This window comes from Zalophus californianus, chromosome 5, assembly GCF_009762305.2.
Source record: "Zalophus californianus isolate mZalCal1 chromosome 5, mZalCal1.pri.v2, whole genome shotgun sequence".
Lineage (NCBI taxonomy): Eukaryota > Metazoa > Chordata > Mammalia > Carnivora > Otariidae > Zalophus > Zalophus californianus.
Genome location: NC_045599.1, coordinates 30,448,483 through 30,471,931, shown reverse-complemented (window position 1 = coordinate 30,471,931; position 23,449 = coordinate 30,448,483). Strand labels below are relative to the sequence as shown.

Below are 23,449 nucleotides of genomic sequence, written 5' to 3'. Positions count from 1 at the left end.
GTGGGCTCTACTGGGCTCCAGAGCTCTGTTCTCTGCCAGGCTGTTCTGCTGCGAAAGAGGCAGCCTTGCACTTTGCAATCTGGGTCAAGCCAGCAGAAGCACAATCCAGGCCTCCTGGTAGGTATAGTTCAGTCCTGATGTGAAAAATGGGCAGCTTCTCCTTCCCCAGTTCTCCCTCTAAGAAATAAGTCACTGAGGCTGATTGTCTCCTTGGGGCCTTTTCAAGTGGTTCTATTCCTCTTCATCCTGGAAGGCGTCATGTCTTGTTCCCCTCGTGCCATCAGGAGGAACTTAAAGTTTTGGATAAAATATTGTAGGACTTCAATGCTTAGCAACAACCTGGTCTAGAATTGTGTATGTAAAAATCATTGTGAGTCCAGATTTCCCTTTTAAATGTCGCCTGCTCTCCAAGAGTAGCATCTAATCACTGCCTGGTCTCAGAAACCTACAAGAGACCAGTGTTGAGAATCTCTGGCTGCTTCCAGATCCTCTCTCTAGTCACTGGTTGAAGCCCCTTAGTTTCCAGCCTCCTGTTCGAGTCCTCACAACTATGAGGGTGGGAATGGGCTTTGGCTGGGGAGAGAGGACCCTCCTAGTGGAAGCCCTGGGTCGGATTGAGGATGCTGTGCTGGGCCCTCTAGGTTGTGGGCAGCTTATTGGCAAGACTTGGGACAAAGTTGGGTTTGGGTGTATCCGAGGGTTCCCAAGTCGCTAAGATTCTTGGTTTGTGGCTGGAGGGGTATAACAACTGCCTTTTAAAATGTCAGTGGCGCTGTGCCTTGAGCAGCACAATTTACTACAGTTGGTGGAGAAGCTACCTCTGTGTTGTAGAGTTGTGTGCATGGAAGGAGAAAATCATAGAGAAGCTGGGAGTTGGCCCGGCTTGCCTTGCTGGGGGAGGAACCTCAAGTGCTCTGGGGACCATAACAAGGGGTGCGTTCACTCTCTCTGGGACTGTTGTAGCTCCCTGACTTGTCATTTGGGGGTGACTTTTGTTGCTTGCCTTCTCTCCTTCACCAGAGGGTCTTGTCTTATTGTGCTCCCACTTGAGTATTGATTACCTCTTGCAAAGGGACTTCCTTTCACATTTAAAAGAGCATTTTCTCAATTTTATGGCTTCTGCCTCACCCCTGTTCCCCGCCCCCCTCCCGTTGCTTCTCTCCCCACGTAGGAACTGCCTAAAGCATAAACAGCTGTTTTCTGGGTAATTTTCCACAGTGGCTTCCACACATTTAGCAGTAGCGGAGGGCTCTGGGAATGATTGCCCTCGCCTGAACCAGCCGTCCATAGACATGACTACAATGGCAGCATGAAGATTGGCTGTTTAGGGACTTCAGTGCTTAGTAATTGCAGAGAGCAATTTGCTTTCTCTCCTCACTAGTGTCTGTCTAGAGACAATTGCAGAAACTTTTAGGGGCATCTGAGAAATCTTGTCCTTGGATCTGGAGATGAAGAAAGAAAAGGCAATGCAGTTTCTTTCCCTGGTTAACTCATTCCTGACAATTTAACTAAGTTTTTCACCCACAGAGGCCTTAGGAAGACAAATATGAGAGAGAGAGAGAGAGAGAGAGAGAGAGAGAGAGAGAGTGTGTGTGTGTGTGTGTGTTTTCCAGTTGGGTAGGATATGAGAGGAAGGAAATCTAGTGGATCCTTTAGGACTCTCCCCCAGTGCTGCCCCTCCAGGGAAGTGTCTCCAAGTGCTCAGTCAAGAGTAGGCCTCTGTATGGCAGGACCTCAGCTTGAGACAAGTTTGGACCAGAAAGTCTGAGCCCAGAAGGTAGAGCGCGTGGCTCAATGCACATGGGTGGTCTGAGGGCTGGGACCCGGCTATCTTTTGCCAGGGAACTCTGGGCAGAAACGTTTGATGCCAAGACAGCCCTATGGGGCCTTTGTAGGTCCCCCTTATGTGTGGGTTGGGGAGAGGTGAAGCAGTAGGCTTCCATCGCCAAGATCAGCCACAGAGGCCAGAGCTGCCCTAAGATAAAGATCTGTTCATAATGGAAATGTGTAGCCATTTTGTGTTTTATGTATTTTTCCCGCCTTTAAATAAAAACTGAGGACCATGTGTGCTTATGGTTACCACAGGTGTGAGTAGCTTTTACTACTGTCTAATAAATAATCATGTTTAAGCTGAATATTAGGAACATTTTTCTGACAGTTTTTAAACTGGTTATTTATTTTCTGGGAGAAATATAACCCAAGATGGCGTGGTAATGAACTGCCACTGTTGTTACGGGACTTGTTAACATTACGGCAAGGAAGATTTATGTTCCCAGGTACCTTTTTAAGTTGCAAAAGATTTGAGAATGATGCAGTCCTCTAAAGAGCAGAGAGATAGTGTTAATAAGCCCAAAAGGTCTGGGTTGCTATTGTTGAGTATGTGGTCATAATTTATTAAATATTTTCTCCAATTCTGTTCAGGCATAACTGTTGTGTGGAAGAATGCAAGGTACAGCAGGAAGGCAAGCAACAACCCCTGTCAAATTTGCATCTGGTTTTTAGTAAGGTGGGCCGCCGGTTGGTTAAGGTGTGTGTGCTCACAGAGTGATTGCTTAGGAGCCACCCATGGCCTGCTGGGCTGTGGGTCAGGTCCAAGCTTATGCTGCAGTGGGGGGAAGGGGCGCAGTGGTCAGGGATGACTGATGGCTCAGACTGCAAAGCCGTGCACTTAGCGTTGGTCTCCCTTCGAATGTGCATGGGTCCTGCCTGCACTTTGCTCCATGCCGTGCATCTTGTTGACCAGACTCCTGTTTGACCCTCTCTCCTCCAGCTCCACCCTTCCACACACTCCCCTCCAGGGTGTCTCCTGGGATTTCGGTTCTTCTCCCTTCTCTTCCCACCCTCTGGCTTCACCCAGATCTTAGCCCTAGAGGCTCAGCTTCCCTGGGCTTTGTGAAGGATAGGCCTTTGCTTTCAAAAGAATTAAGCTACTAGTGGCCAAGAGAAGTCATCATTTTTTCACGTGTCAGCTCTCATTCAACCAGTGGCTGTTTGGAGTCTCTGCTGGTTGCTCAGGTCTGAGCTGGGGTCAGCAGAGTGCACCCTTTGGGAGCTGATGGACTAGGACTTGGTGAGATACCCTGCCGTCTTGGGGTGCTGGCTGATCATGGCGTGTGGAAGGAGCCCAGGGCTCTGCAGTTGGACAGAGCTGGATTTGGATCTCTGAACAAGTTAGTGACCTCGCTAGCCTCAGCTGTGGAAGGTAGCTGACTTCTCCATCCTTGGGAAGTCATTGTGATAGTTAAGAGGAATAATGAGCATCAAGTGCAGAACGTGGTGCTCAGCGGGCCGTCGATGTTGAATGGACATGTGCTACTTCCCATTGTAGGTTGAATATAGGCTTGAGTTGCTGTTTTCTTGAACCGCCCCCCTTAGAAAATGGCAGGACACCAGCACCTCCCCAGACCCCAGGTCCTTATTCTACTGCCCATTGGGTCTGTTGTGGATCTGTAGCGGAAAACATTCTCACACTGCCCTTGCTCACTCTTCTAGTCACTGTAGCTTTTCCTTTCGTGTCTCTTAGTAGACTCTTTCATTCCCTTTCCCTCTCCCGGCTCATTCTCCATCTTCCTCACCTTCTGCCCTTACCTGGACCAGACTGACCAGATATGCCATAAATTCAGGGGACAGCCAAGGCCCTCTCCCCAAATATTCCTCGCTTTTCTTTTGTCAGATGCTCTGGCAGGATTTTGTCACCTCAGGTGTGGATCCTTCATTGAATGACAGCCTGCGAGCTGTCACCGTCCTCTTGACCTGCCTCTGAAGGAAGGGTCTAGGAGCAAGGTTTCATGAGTGAGCCCAGAGGAGGAGACCATGGGGCACAGAAGCCCTGCTGTGAGGTGGAGGCAGGAAGGGCAGAGGCTCTGAGGAGAAGCCTTGCCTCGATCAAAGCCACCCATGTTTAGGGAGCTCTGTCCCTGAGGAAAGGTGGCAGGTGCAGCAGTGAACCTAGATCAGATGTTGCAGTTGGATTCTGAAATAGCTTTTCTGGAGGTTCTGCATTTATCCAGAGCATAAATGGTGTAAGGACCTAATACTCCCCAGTTAGTTCTTGGCAGTTTTCAGGGCAGTTCTAGTCAAATGGAAAACCCTGGAATTTCAGAGACCCTCCTCACAAAGGTGGTAGATTTAGTGCAGCATTGCCTGGCGCCCTCCTGCGGTGCTTGGTCCGACACTTGACCCTGCTAAGTCAAAAATAGGCTACGTCACGGCATCCGAGGAGGCTCCATCCCTACCTGACAGGGGCCAGGAGGACTGAGCTAGAAATTTCCTCTGGTCCAAACTATTTTGGGAGCCCCTGTGAGCTGAGGAAGGCACCTTTAATGGCTGACTTAGACCCTGGCAGCTCTCCCCCAAGCCATGATGTCTGTATTATCACCTTATTATGAAGGCATTGCCTCCTTCGTGCCGAGTCTGTTCCCACTGATAGCGGGAGCGTGGGTCCCATCAGGAGCTAATGTAGACGTCCCAGCCAGGATGCCTGCGGACGGTTGGACAGAGTGCAGTGGCAGCCGACAGATAATGAAAAATCCATCTCACACACACACACACACACACACACACACACACACACACACACACACACACACACACACACACGCTTGCTTGCAGCTGTGGATCACGTGCATTAAGCTGTGAGTAATGTGATTACTTAAGTGGCATTTTATTTACACTTTCGCACAGAGCGGTGGCTGCTGCTTTTCTAAAGCAGCCATACCTGGATTTCATTCCTTAAAAGTCTCCTCAGAGTCAGGATGGCAGCATCACAAATATACTAATCCAGAGGTGCTGGCAGTCTGAATTGAAAACTCTGTTACCAGGGGCGCCTGGGTGGCTCAGTCATTAAGCGTCTGCCTGAGGCTCAGGTCATGATCCCAGGCTCCTGGGATCGAGCCCCGCATCGGGCTCCTTGCTCTGCAGGAAGCCTGCTTCTCCCTCTCCCATTCCCCCTGCTTGTGTTCCCTTTCTCGCTGTGTCTCTCTCTGTCAAATAAATAAATAAAATCTTAAAATAAAAAAATAAAATAAAACTCTGTTACCGGCTCAGAGCACAGGACACATGGAGGTCAATTTAAAAATCTTGTTACCGTTGTTTGGTGCTTGCCACGTGCCTGACATTTTGCATACATGTCTCAAATAACCCTTCCAGTCATCCCTGTGGAGAAGGCACATTTGCCCTCCAGTCTGACAGGTGAGGAAACCAGTTCGCAGAGGTTGAATGGCCTGCCCGGAATTGCTTAGGCAGTGGCAGTGTAGACATCAAGAGAAGTTACCACTGAAGAACCTGCCATTGGCTTTTATGCTTTTGTATGTTTCTGATCGGGAAGCTGAGCCATCGATTTCAGCTCCAAGCTGGGTTAAGAGCTGAATGTTGTGAAAAGAGAGATGTGGGGAAAAAAGAGCCCTGAAGCTTTGATGGGCAACACCAGAATAACCCATGCGGTATTGTTCCCAAATAATTCCAGCAGGCAGCCCTGACAAGGTGCCTCCGATTCTAGCTGGGATTTGTGTGTCCTGCTGGTAAATCAGATGAGGTGTCTGAGCCTCGGATGCCTTATTAAGTCGAGCCACAATTTGGGTGAGTTGGCTGGAGCTGTCACTGCCTCATGAGTGAATGTGTGATTTCTGCTGTGAGCCCTGGGCCCTTCTGCATGTTTCTGCCTGGGGTCATGGGCCGTGCGCTGGTGAGTGAGCTGAGGGTCACCCCCTGTTAATCCTGGGTCTTTCATTCCCTAAGAGAGTAGCCCCAATGCCAGGACAAAGGAATAAGTGGATGGTGACCCTATGTGCCAGCCTACAAACAAGCTCATTCTAAGGGTTGTGGTTCCATTCAGCTGCCTGGAAGTGCTCCCGATCATTGTCCTTGGTCATGGCCCAGGAAGCTCTTTGCTGGTACCTCCTATGTCTGGGACATGGGTACATTTCTCACCCTAAGCTGTTGATCTACGTGGATCTTATGCTGCAGATTTCAGTGCTGTGTGAATTTGTGTCCAAATGATTTCACCAGCGTGCCCTAGAGCTTCCCCATCTGTAATGTTACAGCGATGCTGGACTCATTTTACCTATCCCACAGAACTTTGAATGATTGAATGAGTAAACAGATCGGTGAATAGACAACGTATAAACACATGAAGTAATTCCTGTCAGTTTTTAATGGAAAAATAATAAAGAAGCATCTTCATATTCCCCCAACCATTGATAATCATTTTGATTTTTCTATGTTTTTTTTTTTTTTTTTTCCTGCTTACTCTGGGTTGTGGACACTACTCAAAGATGTTGAGATACCTAGAAAATGTGGCCATGCAGCTGACTGAGAAGGCGATTTTAATGAACAGGACCCAGCACCGCTTGGGCGTAGCCATCTTGTCCTGAGACGGGCATGTTGGTGCCATGGCTGCCCTTTCTTCTTGCCCGGGCCTCTGAGGAGAAGGGCTCTGGGCCCCGAGATGGTGTGGTTATGGAGTGGATGAAGTAACTACCCTTGCTTCTTTGGCCCTCTTGACTGCTTCTTGGTTTTCTGTATTCTCCCCAAGTCATCATATGTTATTTCTTCCAAGAGTCTCGTTCCCTCTCATAAGAAGGTAACTGAGCCAGAGAATTTGATCTTGGAAATTTTTTTCCTAGAGATGCTCTCTCAGTACCTCTGGGCATCATGTGAAAAAAAAAAATCTAACTGGGCTCTTTCTTTAATGCTCATAAGTTATTTCATAGAAAGATTTTAAAGACCTAGGACATAATTACTATTTGTGTTCGTATTATGTCCTTCCATTTGGAAGCAAAAATAAAAATCACAGCAAAAGCAGCTTACTGCTTTGCTCCATCTTGGATTCCTCTAGTACATTATAGTCCTTGCTACTCTGTGAAAACTGCTGCTACTTTATTTATATAGAGCTTTCAGGCATAGTTGATTATTTGACATATTTAGAATCACTGAATTTTGTGGCTGGAAGAGACTTGCATTCTTATCAACATTCCTGTTATTCCCCCAAATAATGAATGAAAAAAGGGCGTAAAAATTAAGGTGTTACGATGGTTTCTGCCAGCTAAGTGTTCCTCCACAAGAAATAAACGGTCTGTTGAATATGTGTTTTGTTATTATATAAATGATCTCACTTTTTAAAAATACTTTTTATTTATTGGAGAGAGAGAGAGTAGAGCGAGTGAGAGAAAACCCGAGTGGGGGGGGGAGGGGCAGAGGGAGAGGGAGAAGCAGATTCCCCACGGAGCAGGGGGCCCGACGTGGGTCCCCATTCCAGGACCCTGGGATCATGACCTGAGCAGAAGGCAGACGCTTAACCTACCCAGGCGTCCCTACATGATCTTACTTGATAATTTCGCCCTAGAGGGTTCTGATTTAAAAAAAAAGATAGGTAAAAGAACGGATGGTTCACCTCCCTCCCTATCCCTGTCCCCTGTAACCTAGCGTGAAAACTTTTCAAGGTTGTGTGGGAGCCTGAACGCTTATCCCTGCCTGAGGGTTGTGAGGGCGCACCTAGGTCCCAGAGCATAGTCATAAGGCATGGCCTTTGTTCTCAGGAAGCTCACCTCCAAAGGGAAAGATGTTTATCTCATAAAGGGAGGGTGGAGCAAGCTGGCTGTAAGTCTCTGTAGGATGAAGAAAAGGGCAAGCCTGCAGACAAGCTGGTTTCAGTTGGGGGTCCATGATGACCGCCATGTCTTAGCAGGTGGATGGCAACTCTTGGTTGATGAGGTTGAAAGAGCCAGGGTGTGAGCTGGCTCTCGTCCCTGGGGTGGCATGCAGAGGTCAGCATGGATCCTCTAGGCATGGTGTCATTGCTCAGCCTTCCAGCTAGAGTGGACAGGTTGTAGTGGTGCCAGCAACCAGCCACGGTAGCTGTTGAGCTTCCTAGTCCCAGAGGAAGGGACGGATGGAGCAGTGCGCTGATGGTGGTTTGGGGAGACCCCGAGCAACACTGGCTGATGTCTCCGGTGTCCTGTCTCTGTGGCTTCACCTGGTGAACGTTCAGGCTTTATTGCCTTTTGGTGCTCATGGCCCGCCGCCCCTGCCGGTCGCCCTGCCTGCAGTACCCTGTTGCATCCCAGCGCATGTTCTCTGCCCGGAACACGGTTCGTCTGTCCAGACCCAGCTTGAGATCCACTGCCTCAGGAGAGTCTGTTCTGGTTTCCGGGAAGAAGGAGTGGCTTCCTCTTCTGTATTACTGTAGCTTTTATGATAATGCCTATTGAAATCACCACATTACCAGGTACTACCTGCTTCATTTGCCTACGTTTCTGGGTCTCTCTCCCCTGGTCGGACTGTGAGCGTCCTGAGGGCAAGGGCTGACTGTTGCTCATACCTGTGTTCTACCACAGGGACAGGTAGGTAGCAAACGTCGCATGAGTAATGACTGTGAACATGCGGAATGGACTTCTTCACTGGTGTCCTTGGTTTCACCTGGGCTCCCTCTAATTTGTCCCCCACACAGTGAGCCCAGCATGCTTTAGAAAACACCAATTTAATGGGGTCATCCTCTAAATGAGCCCTCTCCTGCCTCCTCAGTGCCCGAAAGTTTGCTTCTCTCATCAGGCAGCGAGGTCCTCCAGCCTCTGGCCCCAACTTCTTTTGTTGCTTTCACTTGGCTCTGTCTCTATGGGCGCTCCAGGCCCTGAACGAGCATGGCCAGATTGTAGCGATTTCCCTGGGACAGACGTATGTTCTCGGAACAGACCTGCACATGGATCCCACAAAAGAGGGGGCTGGACCCCTGTTAGGGGACTCAGTGCATGTTGCTCTTGGTATGAGGACAGTTTTCTTGCAGCTTTTCTGGGCCCTCTGTCCTGTCCCCTGACATCAGTACATCATCTCTGGGACCAACAGGTCCAGAGAGCAGCTTCCCAAGTGTGGAGCCTGGCTGCAGTGCTCGGTGGTCCTCTGAGTCGCCCGAGTCTACCAGGCATCTTTTTGGCAGCACTGGGGGTGAGAGCCTGTGTTACACCCATCACAGAGCTACGTAAGTGCTTGTTGAGTGAGAAGAAAGGTAGCCTGTCCTTGTAATCAAGTGTTCATTGAACACAGCAGCTGTTGGCAGCATGGGTGCTGTGGGAGTCTTCAGTTTCAGAGGGCTGTTCTGGTGGGCCCCGGTTTTAGCAATGACTGTAACCTCAGCAAGGGGGCCCCCACCCTTCTGCATGGAAGCTTTGTTGGTGATTGTCGAGGTAAATTGTGGCCTCAGGAGTGTGGATCCAGTTTTGGCAGGCTCTCCTGCTCTGATGACCACTTACCATGGGGGAATGTCACTTCAGAAGTTGTGAATATCAGATGAGTGCTCTCAGATCCCGACGCCGACACCATTGGCTTGAAGTGGACAAAAGACATTGACCAGATATATTTCTGGGACATTTTTGCCGGGGGGTGTCTGCTATGGGCCAGAGCCTCGGGACACAGAGGAGGGTGCGCAGGGTGGCTGCTAGGACACTTGGGGACACAGTGAAGGGAGTCTTTATTGCTATGCTTCCCAGATGTTCCCTTGAAGAGAAGAGGCTGAATGGCAAGGCTGGGAGGAGTTGTAGCAGGCCTAGCTGTGCAGCTAATGAAAATTTCACGCAAAGTCTGTAGCCGTAGCTTCGCAGAGAGCTGGCTGGTGCCACAGTCACCACGTCCTCCATGCTGTGCCTTGATGTTGCACTGGGTACTTCACTTTGAACTGGGCCCCAGGGAGTGCTGGTGGCAGACAGGTACTGGTGCTCAGTCCAGAGCACACAAAGATAGAGGACTTCTGAGGCTGCTTTGTCAGCGCTGATGGCCATGGTTCTGGGTTCTGAAACCCTGGCTGCCATCCTGGGTGTAGAGGTGGATCAGGGAGTGAAGGTGTCCTCCCTGCTTTCTTGGATCCAGGTGCGTGACAGACGGACTTGCAGTCCAATCTCACGAAGACCATGTGATGCAGGTATTTACACTCCCCATTTCACAGACGGGAGAGCTGAGGCTTCAGACACACATGGGGCATGGCAGCAGGAGAGAGGGCCTCTTGGGAGGCCTGTGGTCTATGTGTTCATCTCTCATCTGTTGGTTTCTCTTGGGGGCATCTTCCCAGGGTGGCCAGCTCCATGTCCTCTCTCTGGGGTCTCCAGCCTGCACAGCCCTCATGCCCCTCCCTTCATATGGGGCCACTGAGGTGGCATCCTCTGCTGGTTAGAGCATGATCTTCAGAGTCAGGCAGAAGTGAGTTCAAATCCCCTTCTGCTTTTTATGAGCTACATGATTTTTTTTTCTACCATTATTTTATTTTTTTATTATGTTAATCATCATACATTACATCATTCGTTTTTGATGTAGTGTTCCATGATTCATTGTTTGCATTTAACACCCAGTGCTCCACGCAGAACGTGCCCTCTTTAATACCCATCACCAGGCTAACCCATCCCCCCACCCCCCTCCCCTCTAGAACCCTCAGTTTGTTTTTCAGAGTCCATCATCTCTCATGGTTCGTCTCCCCCTCCAATTTCCCCCCCTTCATTTTTCCCCTCCTGCTATCATCTTTTTTTTTTTTTTTAACCGTATAATGTTTTATTTGTTTCAGAGGTACAGATCTGTGATTCAACAGTCTTGCACAATTCACAGCGCTCACCATAGCACATACCGTCCCCAATGTCTATCACCCAGCCACCCCATCCCTCCCACCCCCACCCCTTCAGCAAGCCTCAGTTTTTTTCCTGAGATTAAGAATTCCTCATATCAGTGAGGTCATATGATACATGTCTTTCTCTGATTGACTTATTTCGCTCAGCATAACACCCTCCAGTTCCATCCACGTCGTTGCAAATGGCAAGATTTCATTCTTTCTGATGGACGAGCTACATGATCTTGTGTAGTCATTTGCTCTCTCCGAGCTTCCATCTCCGCAGCTACATCACAGTGGTCCTGATGGTGACTATCTCTGGGCTGTCGTAAGGGCTCATTGGACTAAAACAAAGGGCTTAGCACAGTGCCTGGCACATTGTGGCCATTCCCCCATGGTAGCTGCTATTGTTGCTGCATGATTAATATTAATACTCTTACTTTGACTTTTGGGGTTTGCTTTCAGCCATCTTGTGTAAACTTTAATTTGCTGCAAGTCCTGACTCCCAGCACAGCTGTGGTGAGCCACGTCAGGAGGGCTACTTGTTCCTTGGGGTGGCTCAGGCATGAGTAGATGTGGGCTGAGGGTGTTGGGCAGAGCTCCACCTGCAGGTCTCCTGTACAGCTTGGTCAACCCTTCTAAGACCTTTCAGCGTCACCCCACTAGTCCCAGGTTCCCATTTCCACCCGCTTGACATCACTGCCTGGACAGCTAAAGGAAGAACGAGGGAGGAGTCCATCCCGAGGCCTAGGTTCTTGCCTGGACAACCGGCAGACAGAAGGGCTGTGTGTGAAGCTGGGATGCTGCGAGGGGTTAGCCTGAGAATGGAAGAGGCAACACTGGAAAGCTCTGGCAGCTTTTGGTGGGCTGCCTCTGGTTTGCTACCCTTGATGGGCCTGACCATTCCTGGGTCACCCTTCATTTCCTGCGATTGAGTTGACCTGTGGCTTCCTTTAGCCAATGAGGTCTAAACATTAGAATCATCTGGGGAACTTAAAGAAAAACCCCAAAGCACCGTGGAGGCCACAGCCCAGTGCAGCAGCCTCTCTTGGCTGAGGCATCCGTGTTTGGAAAGCCCTCCAGCGACCCCAGCAGTCAGCCGAGGATGAGAACTGCGCCTTTGCCCAGGCCCCGCTGGCAGCAGCCCCATGCAGGATGGGTGGGGAGGAAGGAGCAGATGGTAGTTAAGAGCTATATCTTACCCTCTAAAAGGTCTGGATATTGATGGAGGAGTAGCCTTCGCAGAAGGAGGTCAGAATCTATTTAACTTGGAATTTGTGCTACTCGGACAAGGCTGGGCCTCATGGCAGCGTAAGTGGGATGTTGTGTGAAGTAAAGGCTCACATGCTGTAAGGTTACAGGGGCCTTGGTTGGTGTGTATCTGTTTTCTCCATGTAATGATGACACAGAAATTTTGCCTGTTCAGAGCAAGCCTAATTCCCTTATCAGGATCTAGTTACTCATAATTGGAACTTTAATTTAATTATATGTAATACTTAACAATGGTTCAGAACTCACTGGTGTACTTTTTTTTTTTTTTTTTTTTAAAGACAGTGTCCCTGAATCTTAAGAGTCTCATGCTCTACCGACTGAGCTAGCCGGGCGCTAGTGTCCCTGAATCTTAGAGAATCTAAGCCTGACCTTTAAACAGAGACATGCCTGGAACTCAAGTTTTCACATTTCACTGAATTTTATTTATCTCAGCCACTCTTTATACGTGACAGTAATAAAATCGCACGCATTTAAAATATTTCATAATTATCGTTCCCGGGTATACTTTTTCTCCCTGCACTGGGGCCTAATTGGTAAGATTCAAATGCACAAGAAGACACATTATTGCAACTTTAAACATATTACAGTTAATTCTTGAACAACCTGGGTTTGAACTGTGTGAGTCCACTTGTGCGTGGATTTTTTTTTTTTGATAAAGTACAGTCCTATAAATGTATCTTCTCAAGATTTTCTTCACATTTTCTTCTCGAGCTTACTTCATTGTAAGAACATAGTATATAATGCATGTAACATGCAAGATATGACCGACTGTTTATGAATTCAGTAAGGCTTCTGATCAATAGGTAGGCTATTAGCAATTAAGTTTTGGGGAATCGGATTTTCAACTGCCTCGGGGTTCGCCTCCCCTCACCCCCGGTGTCGTTCAAGGCTTGACTGTATTTCCACAGTACTATAAACCTTTGGCGGTGGACACCAAAGTGTACATCTTTTATTTACTGAGTAATTGTCCGTGTCTGACCATATCCCAGGTGAGTGGCCGTGTTAACATGCATCACTGTGACCCATCCTGTAAGGTGAGTGTGACGTCTTTGTTTTGTAGCGAGGTAAGAGAAAGATAAGGGAAGCTGAGTGGATTATGTGAGGCCCTGCAGCCAGTGAGTGCCAGAGGCAGCATTTAAATCTCTGTCTGCTTCAGAGCCTGTCCTGTGTAACCTGTCGCCTTGGCCTTTGCCTCCATAGTCCTGGCTGTTTCCCTCTTCCTGGCCATTCAGAAGGCGGCCCCTGGTTAGCATTGGCATTTTGCTCATATGGCTAATAAGGTCAGAGAGGTGGATGGCTTTGGGTCAGGGGAGACACCCCTTGTCTTGGTCAGAGTACACGTGGAGCCTCACATGCCCATTCCTATTCCCAGAACAGTAACCGTGTGTGGAGCGTACTTTTGGGAAGGGATCTCAGACTCAGTTTTTCTCTCTGAGAAAAGAACAAGTCAGCTGGTCACTTCCCCCGACTTCAGCTTGGGTGGATGGACAGGGACACACAAAGTCTTGAAGCAGCAGGAACTCTCTGAGGTGATGGCAATCCTTTAATTGGCTGAAGGTGCCATGACGATATTACTCATTTTACTTATTTCTAAGACCCACATTCATGTCTTTCTCAGGTGTTAGACCCCTTCAAGCTATTTTGGAGCTACAAGGCAAAGCAGTTTCCTTGCAGAAACATAGAGGGTCTGTTATTCCTGGTCTCTGATGTCATCTCCAGATTTTTACTGAATTTCATCCCTTGGACCGATGTCGCAGGAAATTATTCACTTAAGATCCTCATAGATAGTCATCATGACTGGGTGTTGGGATCTAATCATGATTTTGCTAGCTGTTCTACCATAATGACATGGATCACTAGTGCACACTCAGTTTGCTCCCCACTTGAGTTATTCTACCCAATAACCTTGTATTTTTTTCCCCATGAACTTAATGAATGATGGGACTTTTTCAAGGGTGTGATGGTCTGTGACTTGACAGAAAATATCTTCGTATGACCTTTCTAATGTTATGATGATATGAAAATTTGATGCAATTATCAAAAATGTTTATATTCCTTCCGATTGTTTGATGTGATTCTTTTATTTTTTTTCTCATTTATAATGCTCTCGTACTCAGGAAGTTGAGGTAGGTTTTTGACTTTTCAACTGTATGTAGACATAGCATCCCAATAGTTGCCAAATAAAATGTAAATTTCATTCTTAATCCTAAATCTCAGTGGTAAATATTTGTTTTAGTTCAGTGAACCAGCACTGCACACATTTATTTCTCATTGATATATCCAGGGGATGCAGTTTATCAAACACATATAAACAGTCCATTTGCTGCTTTATCTTTTCTCATTAGTTATAGTACAAGTATGATTGTCAGTTATTATCTGTGTTTTACTGGTGTGTTATTTATTGAAAGAGCAGAGCAACTGACATGGTTATTTTCTAAATCATTTTGTCTAGGGCCTGCAGGACTTGATACCAAATGTCAGACCAATTTATCAAAGAATCACTCTATTCGGGAAGAAAGTGATTTAGAGTGTCTCTATAAACATATACCCACCTGTATTTACATGCTTACCAGTAACAGTTTGGGGAATTTTGCAGGAATACAAAGATGTTAAAGCTGGAATGGCTTACTTCTACTTTATACAATTTGGGTAGGATTTATTGGGTGCTTTTGAGTGATGCCTTGGGGGAATACACAGGTGAGTAAGGTCTTCCTTCCCTGCTCAGAGGTAGCCTAGGCTCAGGTGTGTGGGAGTGATAGATTCACATGCACACAGCTCCCAGTCACTGGTGTACAAGGTTCTCAAGAGTGGGGTCTGTGAGGGAAGCCTGGTGGGGCCTCGAGTCACTGCCCAAGCTGGGCCTCTTGTGGGAAGCACTTCCTTCAGAAGGATTGGATTCCCACTGGGTGCAGCTCTTTGCCAGGGATGGGCAGGATGGGCCTGGTGGAGAGGAGACTGGGAGCACGTCGCTTGCCCAGAGATAGAAACGCAAACAGCTCAGTGATAAGGTTGAATGGGAAGCCAGCTCCTTTCCCAGTAAATAAACGGAATGTTTGGTACCTCCCAGTGGCTGGATTAGTAGACATTTCCTTTGCACACCAATTAAAATTCCAGTCAAATGTCAGATTATACAGCCGATGCACTTAAATAACGTCATCTGGAAATCTCACTTTTCCTGTGACTTCTGTTGTATTTTAGAGACACTCTTTCCACCTGCCAACCAGCCCTTCTGCCCCCCCCCCCCCCCCCCCCAGTCAGGTAATGTGAAAATTAACTGAACTACTTTGCACTGAATCCTTTTGAGAGAGGTTTTCTTACAGTCCCTTAGTGGATCTTTTTGTAAAGGTTTTGGGTTCTATAAACGGGAATGTACCCCATCCAGGACCTGCAAACCCGACTTGACTCTGCCTGACCATGCAGGGCAGTGCTTTTCAACCCTTGGCGTTTACCTGCTGAGGGCCCACAGATGACCCCACAGAGGCTTCGCTTCACCTTCCTTCCTTCCGTTGGTGTCCCCGTGGCTCACTCCTGCTTGAGACAAATAAGGCTCCCATTTATTTTCTAGGCTGGGAATCTGTATTATCTCAGGGAATCTCCATATGAAACTGCAGGGTTAGAACAGCGTCACTGAAATACGTATGAAGGAGAAGTGATCTGTTCCATGTGAGCTAAGTGTCTTTGATCTGTAATATTTGGAGCTGTGAGATAAATAATAAATTACATCATCATGTTCGGAGGTGTAAGTTAGGCAGTTGGGTTTCACAAACGGTTTCCATTTTGTTCTCTGCCTCCCCATCGCCTCCTCAGAGTCTGTTTTGACAGTCTGTAGAGCTGAAGTAAGCACCTCTGGAAGAGCAAATCCCTGGGGAATATTTGAGCTAAATTGCATCAGCCACTTTGGGGCTCTGGGATAGTGCAAGAAAAATTCAGGTGCCCATTCAAAATGGGATGGAACCAGAGATTTTTCCAGTTGGTTATGATCATCCATGACGAAGAGACATAATCACTCAAATTACAGATTTTTTTTTTTTTTTTTTTGCACCATTTCATGTCAGGGAGGCTTAAAGACTTTATTGGAAGATGAATTATAGAGCAGAATAATTATATATAATTGTATAATAATATGCAATATGTGTTCTTGATATATATTTTGAATGGATTTCCTTTCCCATGCATGTTTATCAGAACAGGGTATCACTAAAGTGGTCAAAAACCCAGAGTTAAATTCCTTAGCACTAGTCGCTGGCTGGCAGGACTTTAAAAGGATCCTTTTCTATGTTAGTAGGATATTTAGTGAAATAAATGGAGAAATATGTCATTTTCTGTATCGATCAGCTGCAGAGGATTAAAATAATTGGGGCTGTAATCTTGCCCAGGCTCTGATTCTTTCTCTAACACCAGGACCCCACCACCTTCTTTTTCAGCCTACACAGGTAATGATGTGTCACTTTCTTACTGCAATTTTTATGCTGACTTTTCATGCTTTCTTACTATGGCTTTATCCTGCCTTGAGATACTTCATGATTTCAGATGTAAGTCAACCAACGGGCTCGAGTTTGAGACTCTGTTTCAATTTCTAGGTTCTTCCAGATTTTCACAGTCCCTGAAGAGTTGGGTGATTTTCAAGTATGAAGAGGTGTAGTTAAATGGAATCAGCCTTTCCTCCTCTGGTTAGAATTTGGAGGGAGACTGTTCTCAGGCCTTTCTAGTAGAGGCCTGACATGATACTATGCAGTAGAACCCATAAAATACACATATGCAGTAACACCGCCATCTTTCATTCCTTAGCCTGTGTAATGCACTAATAGGAGTTACTGAATTTAATAAACGGCTATATTTAGATATGCATCTTTCTATTGAGGTTTATGTTTTAAAAATTAACTCTTGCTGGGGTCCTTGCATGTCCTTTTTAAAAGCCTCATCATTAGATGATAAAATAGCCAGTGGAGAGGCTGTCTCAGATGCGCACATCTCTCCCAGCACATTTGATGGGACTCGTCCGGTATGCCTTCCCCTACAGGCTGGATTCCAGCAGCTCACCACTTTCTTGGGCCAGAAGGAAGATGAGGGGCCAGAGCTCTTCAAGGCCTGCACTGTGCGAGTTATCTGGAAGGGATTCTGGGGTCCGTGCAGCAGGAGCACACTTGGGTACAGTGCAGAATTGGGGTGGTATGGGGACAGGCACAGTTCTTGGCCCCATGGGAGTTGAAACTCTGAGCAAACTGGCACAGCTGTCCGTGGCACAGGAAGTCCTGGGTCGGTTTTAGGACAACATACGTAGGATGTAGCTCTATCAATTTAGATAGAAAATAAGAGACAGGTTGGGGTGCTAGCTCTCCCCCGAGCCCCCACCTCCAGTCTTGGGCCCTGGAGAAGTGACCAGCCCTGGTATTGATGGAGTATTGGTTCAGTGCTGCGCCCCTCCACCCCCAGACAGTTGTCCTTATGTACCTCGAGCATCCTGATAAGTGGACTTCTGCTATCAGCACGTGGTCAGGAGGTGTGGCTCTAGAAGAGGCAGTCTTCTGTCTGTGGCTTTTTCCACTTGAGTGTAGATGCTGCCTCCCCGGGCATTCCTGCACACGTGGAGGGGATGGATGGAGACAGTCCCTGCCTACTTGGACTTGCCCTGTGTGCAGGCCAGTCAGACCCAGCAGGTATGGTGTGGGGGGGTGCTCTTTGTGCCCGGACATCTCAGCCTCCACTTGGCTGCACCTGTGCCCCTCCCCGGGGCTCCCTGACTATCCCCCAGGTGGGCTCTGGTTCTAGTGTGCTTCCCACGTGTTCATGACCTTGGCCTTCGATAGGGGTTTCTCTTAGCTCTAGCCAAAGAGTTGCACTCAAGGTTTCACCTGCTCCTGGCTCATTGGTTTTTGCTTAGGCCATCCACTTTGCTTAAGCTGAGCAAAAAGCAGTCAGATGCGGGGAATCATTCTCTTCCCGGGCTTTGCCTTGCTGGGCCAGGGGCTGCTGGAAGGACTCACTTTGCATAATGAGTGTTCACTCAAGGTGCACTTTCACATCTTGGCAGCAATTAGGCAGTATTATTACCTTTGCAATCAGTTTAAAATATTATAATGCAGATACCTGCTTTTATGACTGAAAGGCTTTGTATTTGAAACTGTGATTTATTTTTTTTCCCCAAGAAATTTGTAAAAATGGCCGTTGTAGTTAACCTGGAAAAGTGACAAGGGGCCCAGAAGCATGTTTCACATGCCAGCCAGGTTACAAAGTAGGTGGAAATCATTAGGGAATATTCCCTTCTTGAGACTTGCTCAAACCTTTCTTTGACATCAAAGGAAATATGGCATGTGAAATTAAAGTAAAGGAACTTGTCTCTGGCTCCAGTCCTTCCCTGTGGGACACACATCCTAAGCCTCCAAGGATTTCCATGTATCAGAACAGCATGTTCAAGTAGAAAATATTTCACAAGATTCCCCATTGCCATTGGACAGGACGCTGGCCTCTATGGGAAGAGAGCAATGATGGACCACAGTTGGAAGGATGGATGTTGTTTTTTTCTCCATTAGTGAGGATGGGTTCTTCCTGGATTAATTCTGCTCATGTCCTCGTGAACAGCAGAATGTGTGGGGAACATGCTTGTGTCTAGGGCTGAGAGCACACTGGCCATCCGACTGAGAAATTGGGTGCTATGTTTTTTCCACCTAGTATCCAGTCCTTAACTTACACTCATGTAATACTGGCTGTATTAAGAAGAGTCTCAGACCACGTAGTTCAAAGGATTAGGATTGTATTTAAAACCACAGGTGGACAGAGATGTGGCAGAGGGCTTGTTTTGAACTTTCTCCTTGATATTTCATGGTGTGGCCTTTGGAGACTTCCTAACCAGATGGGTGAGAAGGTCAGTGATGCCATAACATTAAAGCCAGAGCAAAGTGGGCTAATTCCATGGAGTTAAAAATAATTTAATGCTGAATCCCCAGGATCCAGAGGAACCTGTTCGTGTTTATTCATGCTCTGGAAAATGGAATCTCTGCCCAAGAAGCAATATGTTGTAATTTTACTCTAAATCCAGTTTCCTAAAATCTATTAAGGGCTTAGGTGAACTCAACAAGGATCTAATAAAGCCAGGCAATTGAACGACACAGAGGCCGATAAAATTCACGGGAGATCGTGTTGGAGATAAACTGCAGCAGGAGACAGCGTGGACAATAATTTAAACTAATTGTGCACTTTGATGTAAATTAACTTCTCAGGAAGAGAAATTGAGGCCTCCTTGTAGGCAGCTCTCTGAAACTGTCTGCAGCATGCAGAGTACCTGCCAAAAACACATGCAGCAAATAATACTCGGCTATATGGAGGAGGAAATTAACTGAAAAGGTGCACAAGCCCTAAAATGGTATGGGCATGATGAACATGGGTGAAGCCTCTTCTCTTGGCAACCTGATTGCATGGACAGAGTGGGTATGCTAGGGGACAGTGCGGGTGGCTGAGTGCTCAGCTGGGGGCGGGGGGCTGAAGATAAAAAGCAGGCAGCAGTTAAGAAGAAAAGGTTATTAAAAGTGGAGAAGAGGGGCGCCTGGGTGGCTCAGTCAGTTAAGCAGCTGCCTTCGGCTCAGGTCATAATCCCAGGGTCCTGGGATCGAGCCCCGCATCGGGCTCCCTGCTCGGCGGGGAGCCTGCTCCTCCCTCTCCCTCTGCCTGCCTCTCTGCCTACTTGCTCTCTCTCTCTCTCTCTCTCTCTCTCTCTCTCTCTCTCTCTCTGCCAAATAAATCAATAAAATCTTTAAAAAAAAAAAAAAGTGGAGAAGAGGTTAATGTAACCGTGAATAAGTGAGTGGCCTAGACCCTGGGAATTTCAAAGTAACGAAGTGTCTAGCCTTAGAGCATAAATTGATACAAGCAGCATGCAGGAAAGACATGGTTTTGAATTAACCAGATTGGCCAGCCTTTGTTACTTTATTGTTACACACCTAGAACGAATGGTAGGAAGCCCAATGCATGCCTGTGGTTGATTCTAACATCGGAAGGGCCAGTCTTTTTAACTTTTGTGAGCCTTGGAAAACTGGAACTGCACACCACGAGTTACATGTCTCCATATGAAAGGGATGTTGACAGTTGAAATTATCAGCTGTTACAAACACAGAGGCTTAATCATAAGTGAGGGCAACAAGGCATCACCTGTGGGATAATTGATAGCAAATCCAGCTTGCACTTAGAAGGTGTCTCGGTTTATCTGTCAAGCCAAGAAGAGCAGGGTTGTTTCCATATTAGGCTGAAATGTTTTTACTGTGCCTGGTGTTTAATCCATACAGTTTGCAAAGACAAGAATTTGAAAAGTAAATTGATATTTTTGATTTTACGTGAATGGGGAAAGATTTCTAAACCGTGTGTGTTTGCTTTTGTGTTTTGGGAGGTAGGGAGAAAGGCAGGTTTTATGCAGTTATGTGAGAAGCTTTCTGAAATCTGACCTTCGTTTTCTATTTTTTTTTCCTTATATAGGATGATTATTTCAGAAACTGGAATCCCAACAAGCCCTTTGACCAAGGTAAAGGATGCATTATTTCTTGTTGTATGTTCCATGGGAAATGCAATGTCATTTTTCGTTCCTTGCACGCTGAGTTACTGTTCCTAAGAAGGCTGGGGAGCTGTCTTAATTGACTGACTTGGGGGCCTGAAATGACTATGGTGATAGAAATGATTTTGTCAGTTTGGTTATTTGTCTGAGATTACCTAAGACAGATTCTTAAAAATGTATTGAGTTGACTACAGTCATTGGATATTCTTGTTTGTTTGTTTGTTTGTTTTTAAACACCACCACTACAAAAGAGTAAAACGCTTATCACAGTAACCTGGTGAGTTGTTGGGTGGAATCCAGTGATTTCTTTCATGGAACAGACTGCCTGGAAAGGCTGTGCAGTTGACTTGCTATAAAATGCAACTTTCTTTCTAGAAACAGGTTAGTCCCAGGAGGCTTTCAAGGGTAGTAATAATTTCATTTGTTAAATAACTTCTTCATGGTTTCTAAAGAGAAGCTTGTTTCTGAGCCTGCTCACTGACCACTTGGGTGTAAGGTTGGTCCTCAGGGGGCTCTTCGCACTCGCACCAGTGAGCATAAAGCCCGTCTCCTGATGGCCGTTGTAAATCACCACCACGGTGCTCCTGTGAGTTATTTAAGACACACCGAGGAACTGCTGTGAATCACGTCCCCTGTTCCTGCTGTTCCATGTGTGGCTGCTCTTGGCCACAGAACTGGCTGCTGAAAATGATGCTAGATTGTACCCGAAGTACGTGTATGCAATTAATTCCAAAACCTAGAGGAAAAAGATTACCGACTACGTGTCAAAGTTTCACGCTTTTGAGGATGAGCTTCAGTTCTGTGGCTTGAGTGTTTGACGTGATCCCGATGGTTGCCCTGACAAAAAAGAAATCAAGGAAGGCATTGACACGTAACCCGGTAGAAGGTGCCCCTTTCTCCTAACTCCTTTGTCACTTTATTGGGTCCCTCTGCCCCCGGACTCTGGGTTTTTGTTTTTATAAACAAAATTGGTGTTAAAATTTCTACATGTGCATTTTAGCTCATGCCTCTAAGTAGGGCAACATTGTATTCATTCATACATGCGTTCATTCATTCTCCAATGTTGAATACTCACCGTGGACACAAGCACCAAGCCAGGTTCTGGGAATAAAATGAGAAAGCTGTGGTTCCCGCCCTGGGGGAACTCAGAGTAGAGCGTAGGGAGGTAACCTGGGCAGCAGTTTTGGTGGGATGTGTTCAGGGCCGTAATGCAGGTATGTGCAGGGCACGTGTTGACTCTGTAGGTGGGGAATTTACTGTGTGTTGCGTGCATCTGCAGAGCAGATGCCAGGAAAGGCTTTCCTTTGCAGATCAGTCTGGGCTTATCCATATCTTAGGCTCCACGAGCCTCTCTCCTTTGCCACTTTACCAATGACTGAGTTGTCACAATAAGCTACATTAAAGCATACGAAGATATTTATAATTTAATTGAGAAATTTTCTGTTGAGAATGATCAAAATTTCTAAATATTTCTTTTGAAAGGGTACACCTTCCTTTCAGAGGAATGCTCAGATACAGAGCAACACATTGTCTGTCTATGCCTGACAGATGAGCCCTTCCGTAAACATTCCTACCAGGATTTTGCTTACAGAGGTCTCTCAACTGATAGTGGCAATGGACTCATTGTTTCCAGCCCTGAACCAGAAATGGGTTCTTGTCCTTTGAGGATCACATGTTGTCTGAATAACTGCCAGATTGACTCTGCCCCCAAGACTTGCAAATACTTAAACCAAACAAATACTTAAACTTCCCCGGGAGAAGACATTTTCATTTTTACTACTAAACATTGGAAAAGATAAATACTTGAAGGTGGGCATCATTTGCCACTTGGGGATGTATATGATCACTTGCCTTGATTTGGGGGTTAATACAGAAACTTTAAGCATCAAAAAGAGCATGATATTTAAATCTGCTAAACCAAGAAGTCCAAAGAAGGATTTTTCTCTTTTAGGAATGGTGGCAAGCATATCCAGCAGATTCCCACCCCGGCTCCCTCTTCTCTAGCTCTGCAGGCATGAAAACTGGATCTGCTTAGATAAATCTTCCTTCGATGAAACCTCCTGACTTTATGGGGTATAACTGAGGACCTTAGCTGAGAAGCCCCGCTTTGTAGCTCAGGTGTAGCTGCTGTTGGCTATTTATATCCAGAGCCATGGGGAGAGCAGGCAGAGCTGAGAATAGCCTTCACTTAAAATATCAGCCCCAGCAGATGTCATCAATTCCATTGTGTGCTGCTCAATAAAAATGGGAGGTTACTATATCAGTGCTGACACCACTTGGTGAAATATAAACCATAGGCATGGAAGATACAGAGCATTTCATCTTCCAGATAATAGGAGAATTGCTGAACTCCAGTGAAAGTTGTCAGCTGCAGGGAGAAGTCATTTCCCCTCCTAAGCTGAAAAAGAATCAAACATGGTTTGAGTGGTTTTGCGGTTGGGGAAAACTTTGAGTTGGTAGAAATAGAACTTGTTGAAAAACATCACGGGGTTTCATGTGACGATTACACCCGGGCACGGGGGTGGCATGGGGGTGGACGGCACTTCCCGATGGTGGTGGGGGCGAGGTGGGCTTAAAATGCAGGGAAGAAGAGGGGAAGGAAGGCGGGCCATGAGGGATTCTGGTAGAGGATAGCCGGAACGGTGGGGCTGAGGCAGGTTTTGAAGGACACTTCATACCCATCTGTGAAGTTTGAACTTTGTTTTCTTGGCAGTGGGGAACCAGAGAAAGGTTTTCAGCAGAGGAATGACGTGATGAAGGCAGTATGTTAGAGGACTTCATTTGGTGACTCAGAAGCTGTGATGAGGAGCCCAAGTCATAGCTGCTGAATGAAATCCCTCCTATGGGACTCTTGCGTGACTTGTCCATTGCCCCTTCCATCGCTTTGGAGCTTTGGTCTTTGGCTGTGGCAGCTGGTTAGACTTAGCATTCAGCCCTGGAGCTCGATCTCTGAAATGCCCGTGTAGCTCCGGCTTCTTTTAGGTGTTGGTGCGAGTGGTTAGGACACTGATCGTATTTAAGAAGTAGTTACTTAGCTGGAATTGTACTCTCTGCTTCGG

At 46.8% G+C, this 23,449-nt stretch overlaps 1 protein-coding gene across 2 annotated transcripts in view; it reads left to right on the top strand.

The window, feature by feature from the left end:
• SPOCK1 (SPARC (osteonectin), cwcv and kazal like domains proteoglycan 1) overlaps positions 1-23,449 on the top strand; it is a 600,543-nt gene that overhangs the window by 251,568 nt on the left and 325,526 nt on the right. Inside the window, exons 3-4 of one of the 2 annotated variants that reach the window (XM_027607079.2) lie at positions 13,969-13,977; positions 20,315-20,360. In XM_027607079.2, coding sequence (XP_027462880.1) covers positions 13,969-13,977; positions 20,315-20,360 — 55 coding nt within the window. The remainder of the gene's footprint in view (positions 1-13,968; positions 13,978-20,314; positions 20,361-23,449) is intronic. The other variant, XM_027607077.2, reaches the window with a different exon arrangement.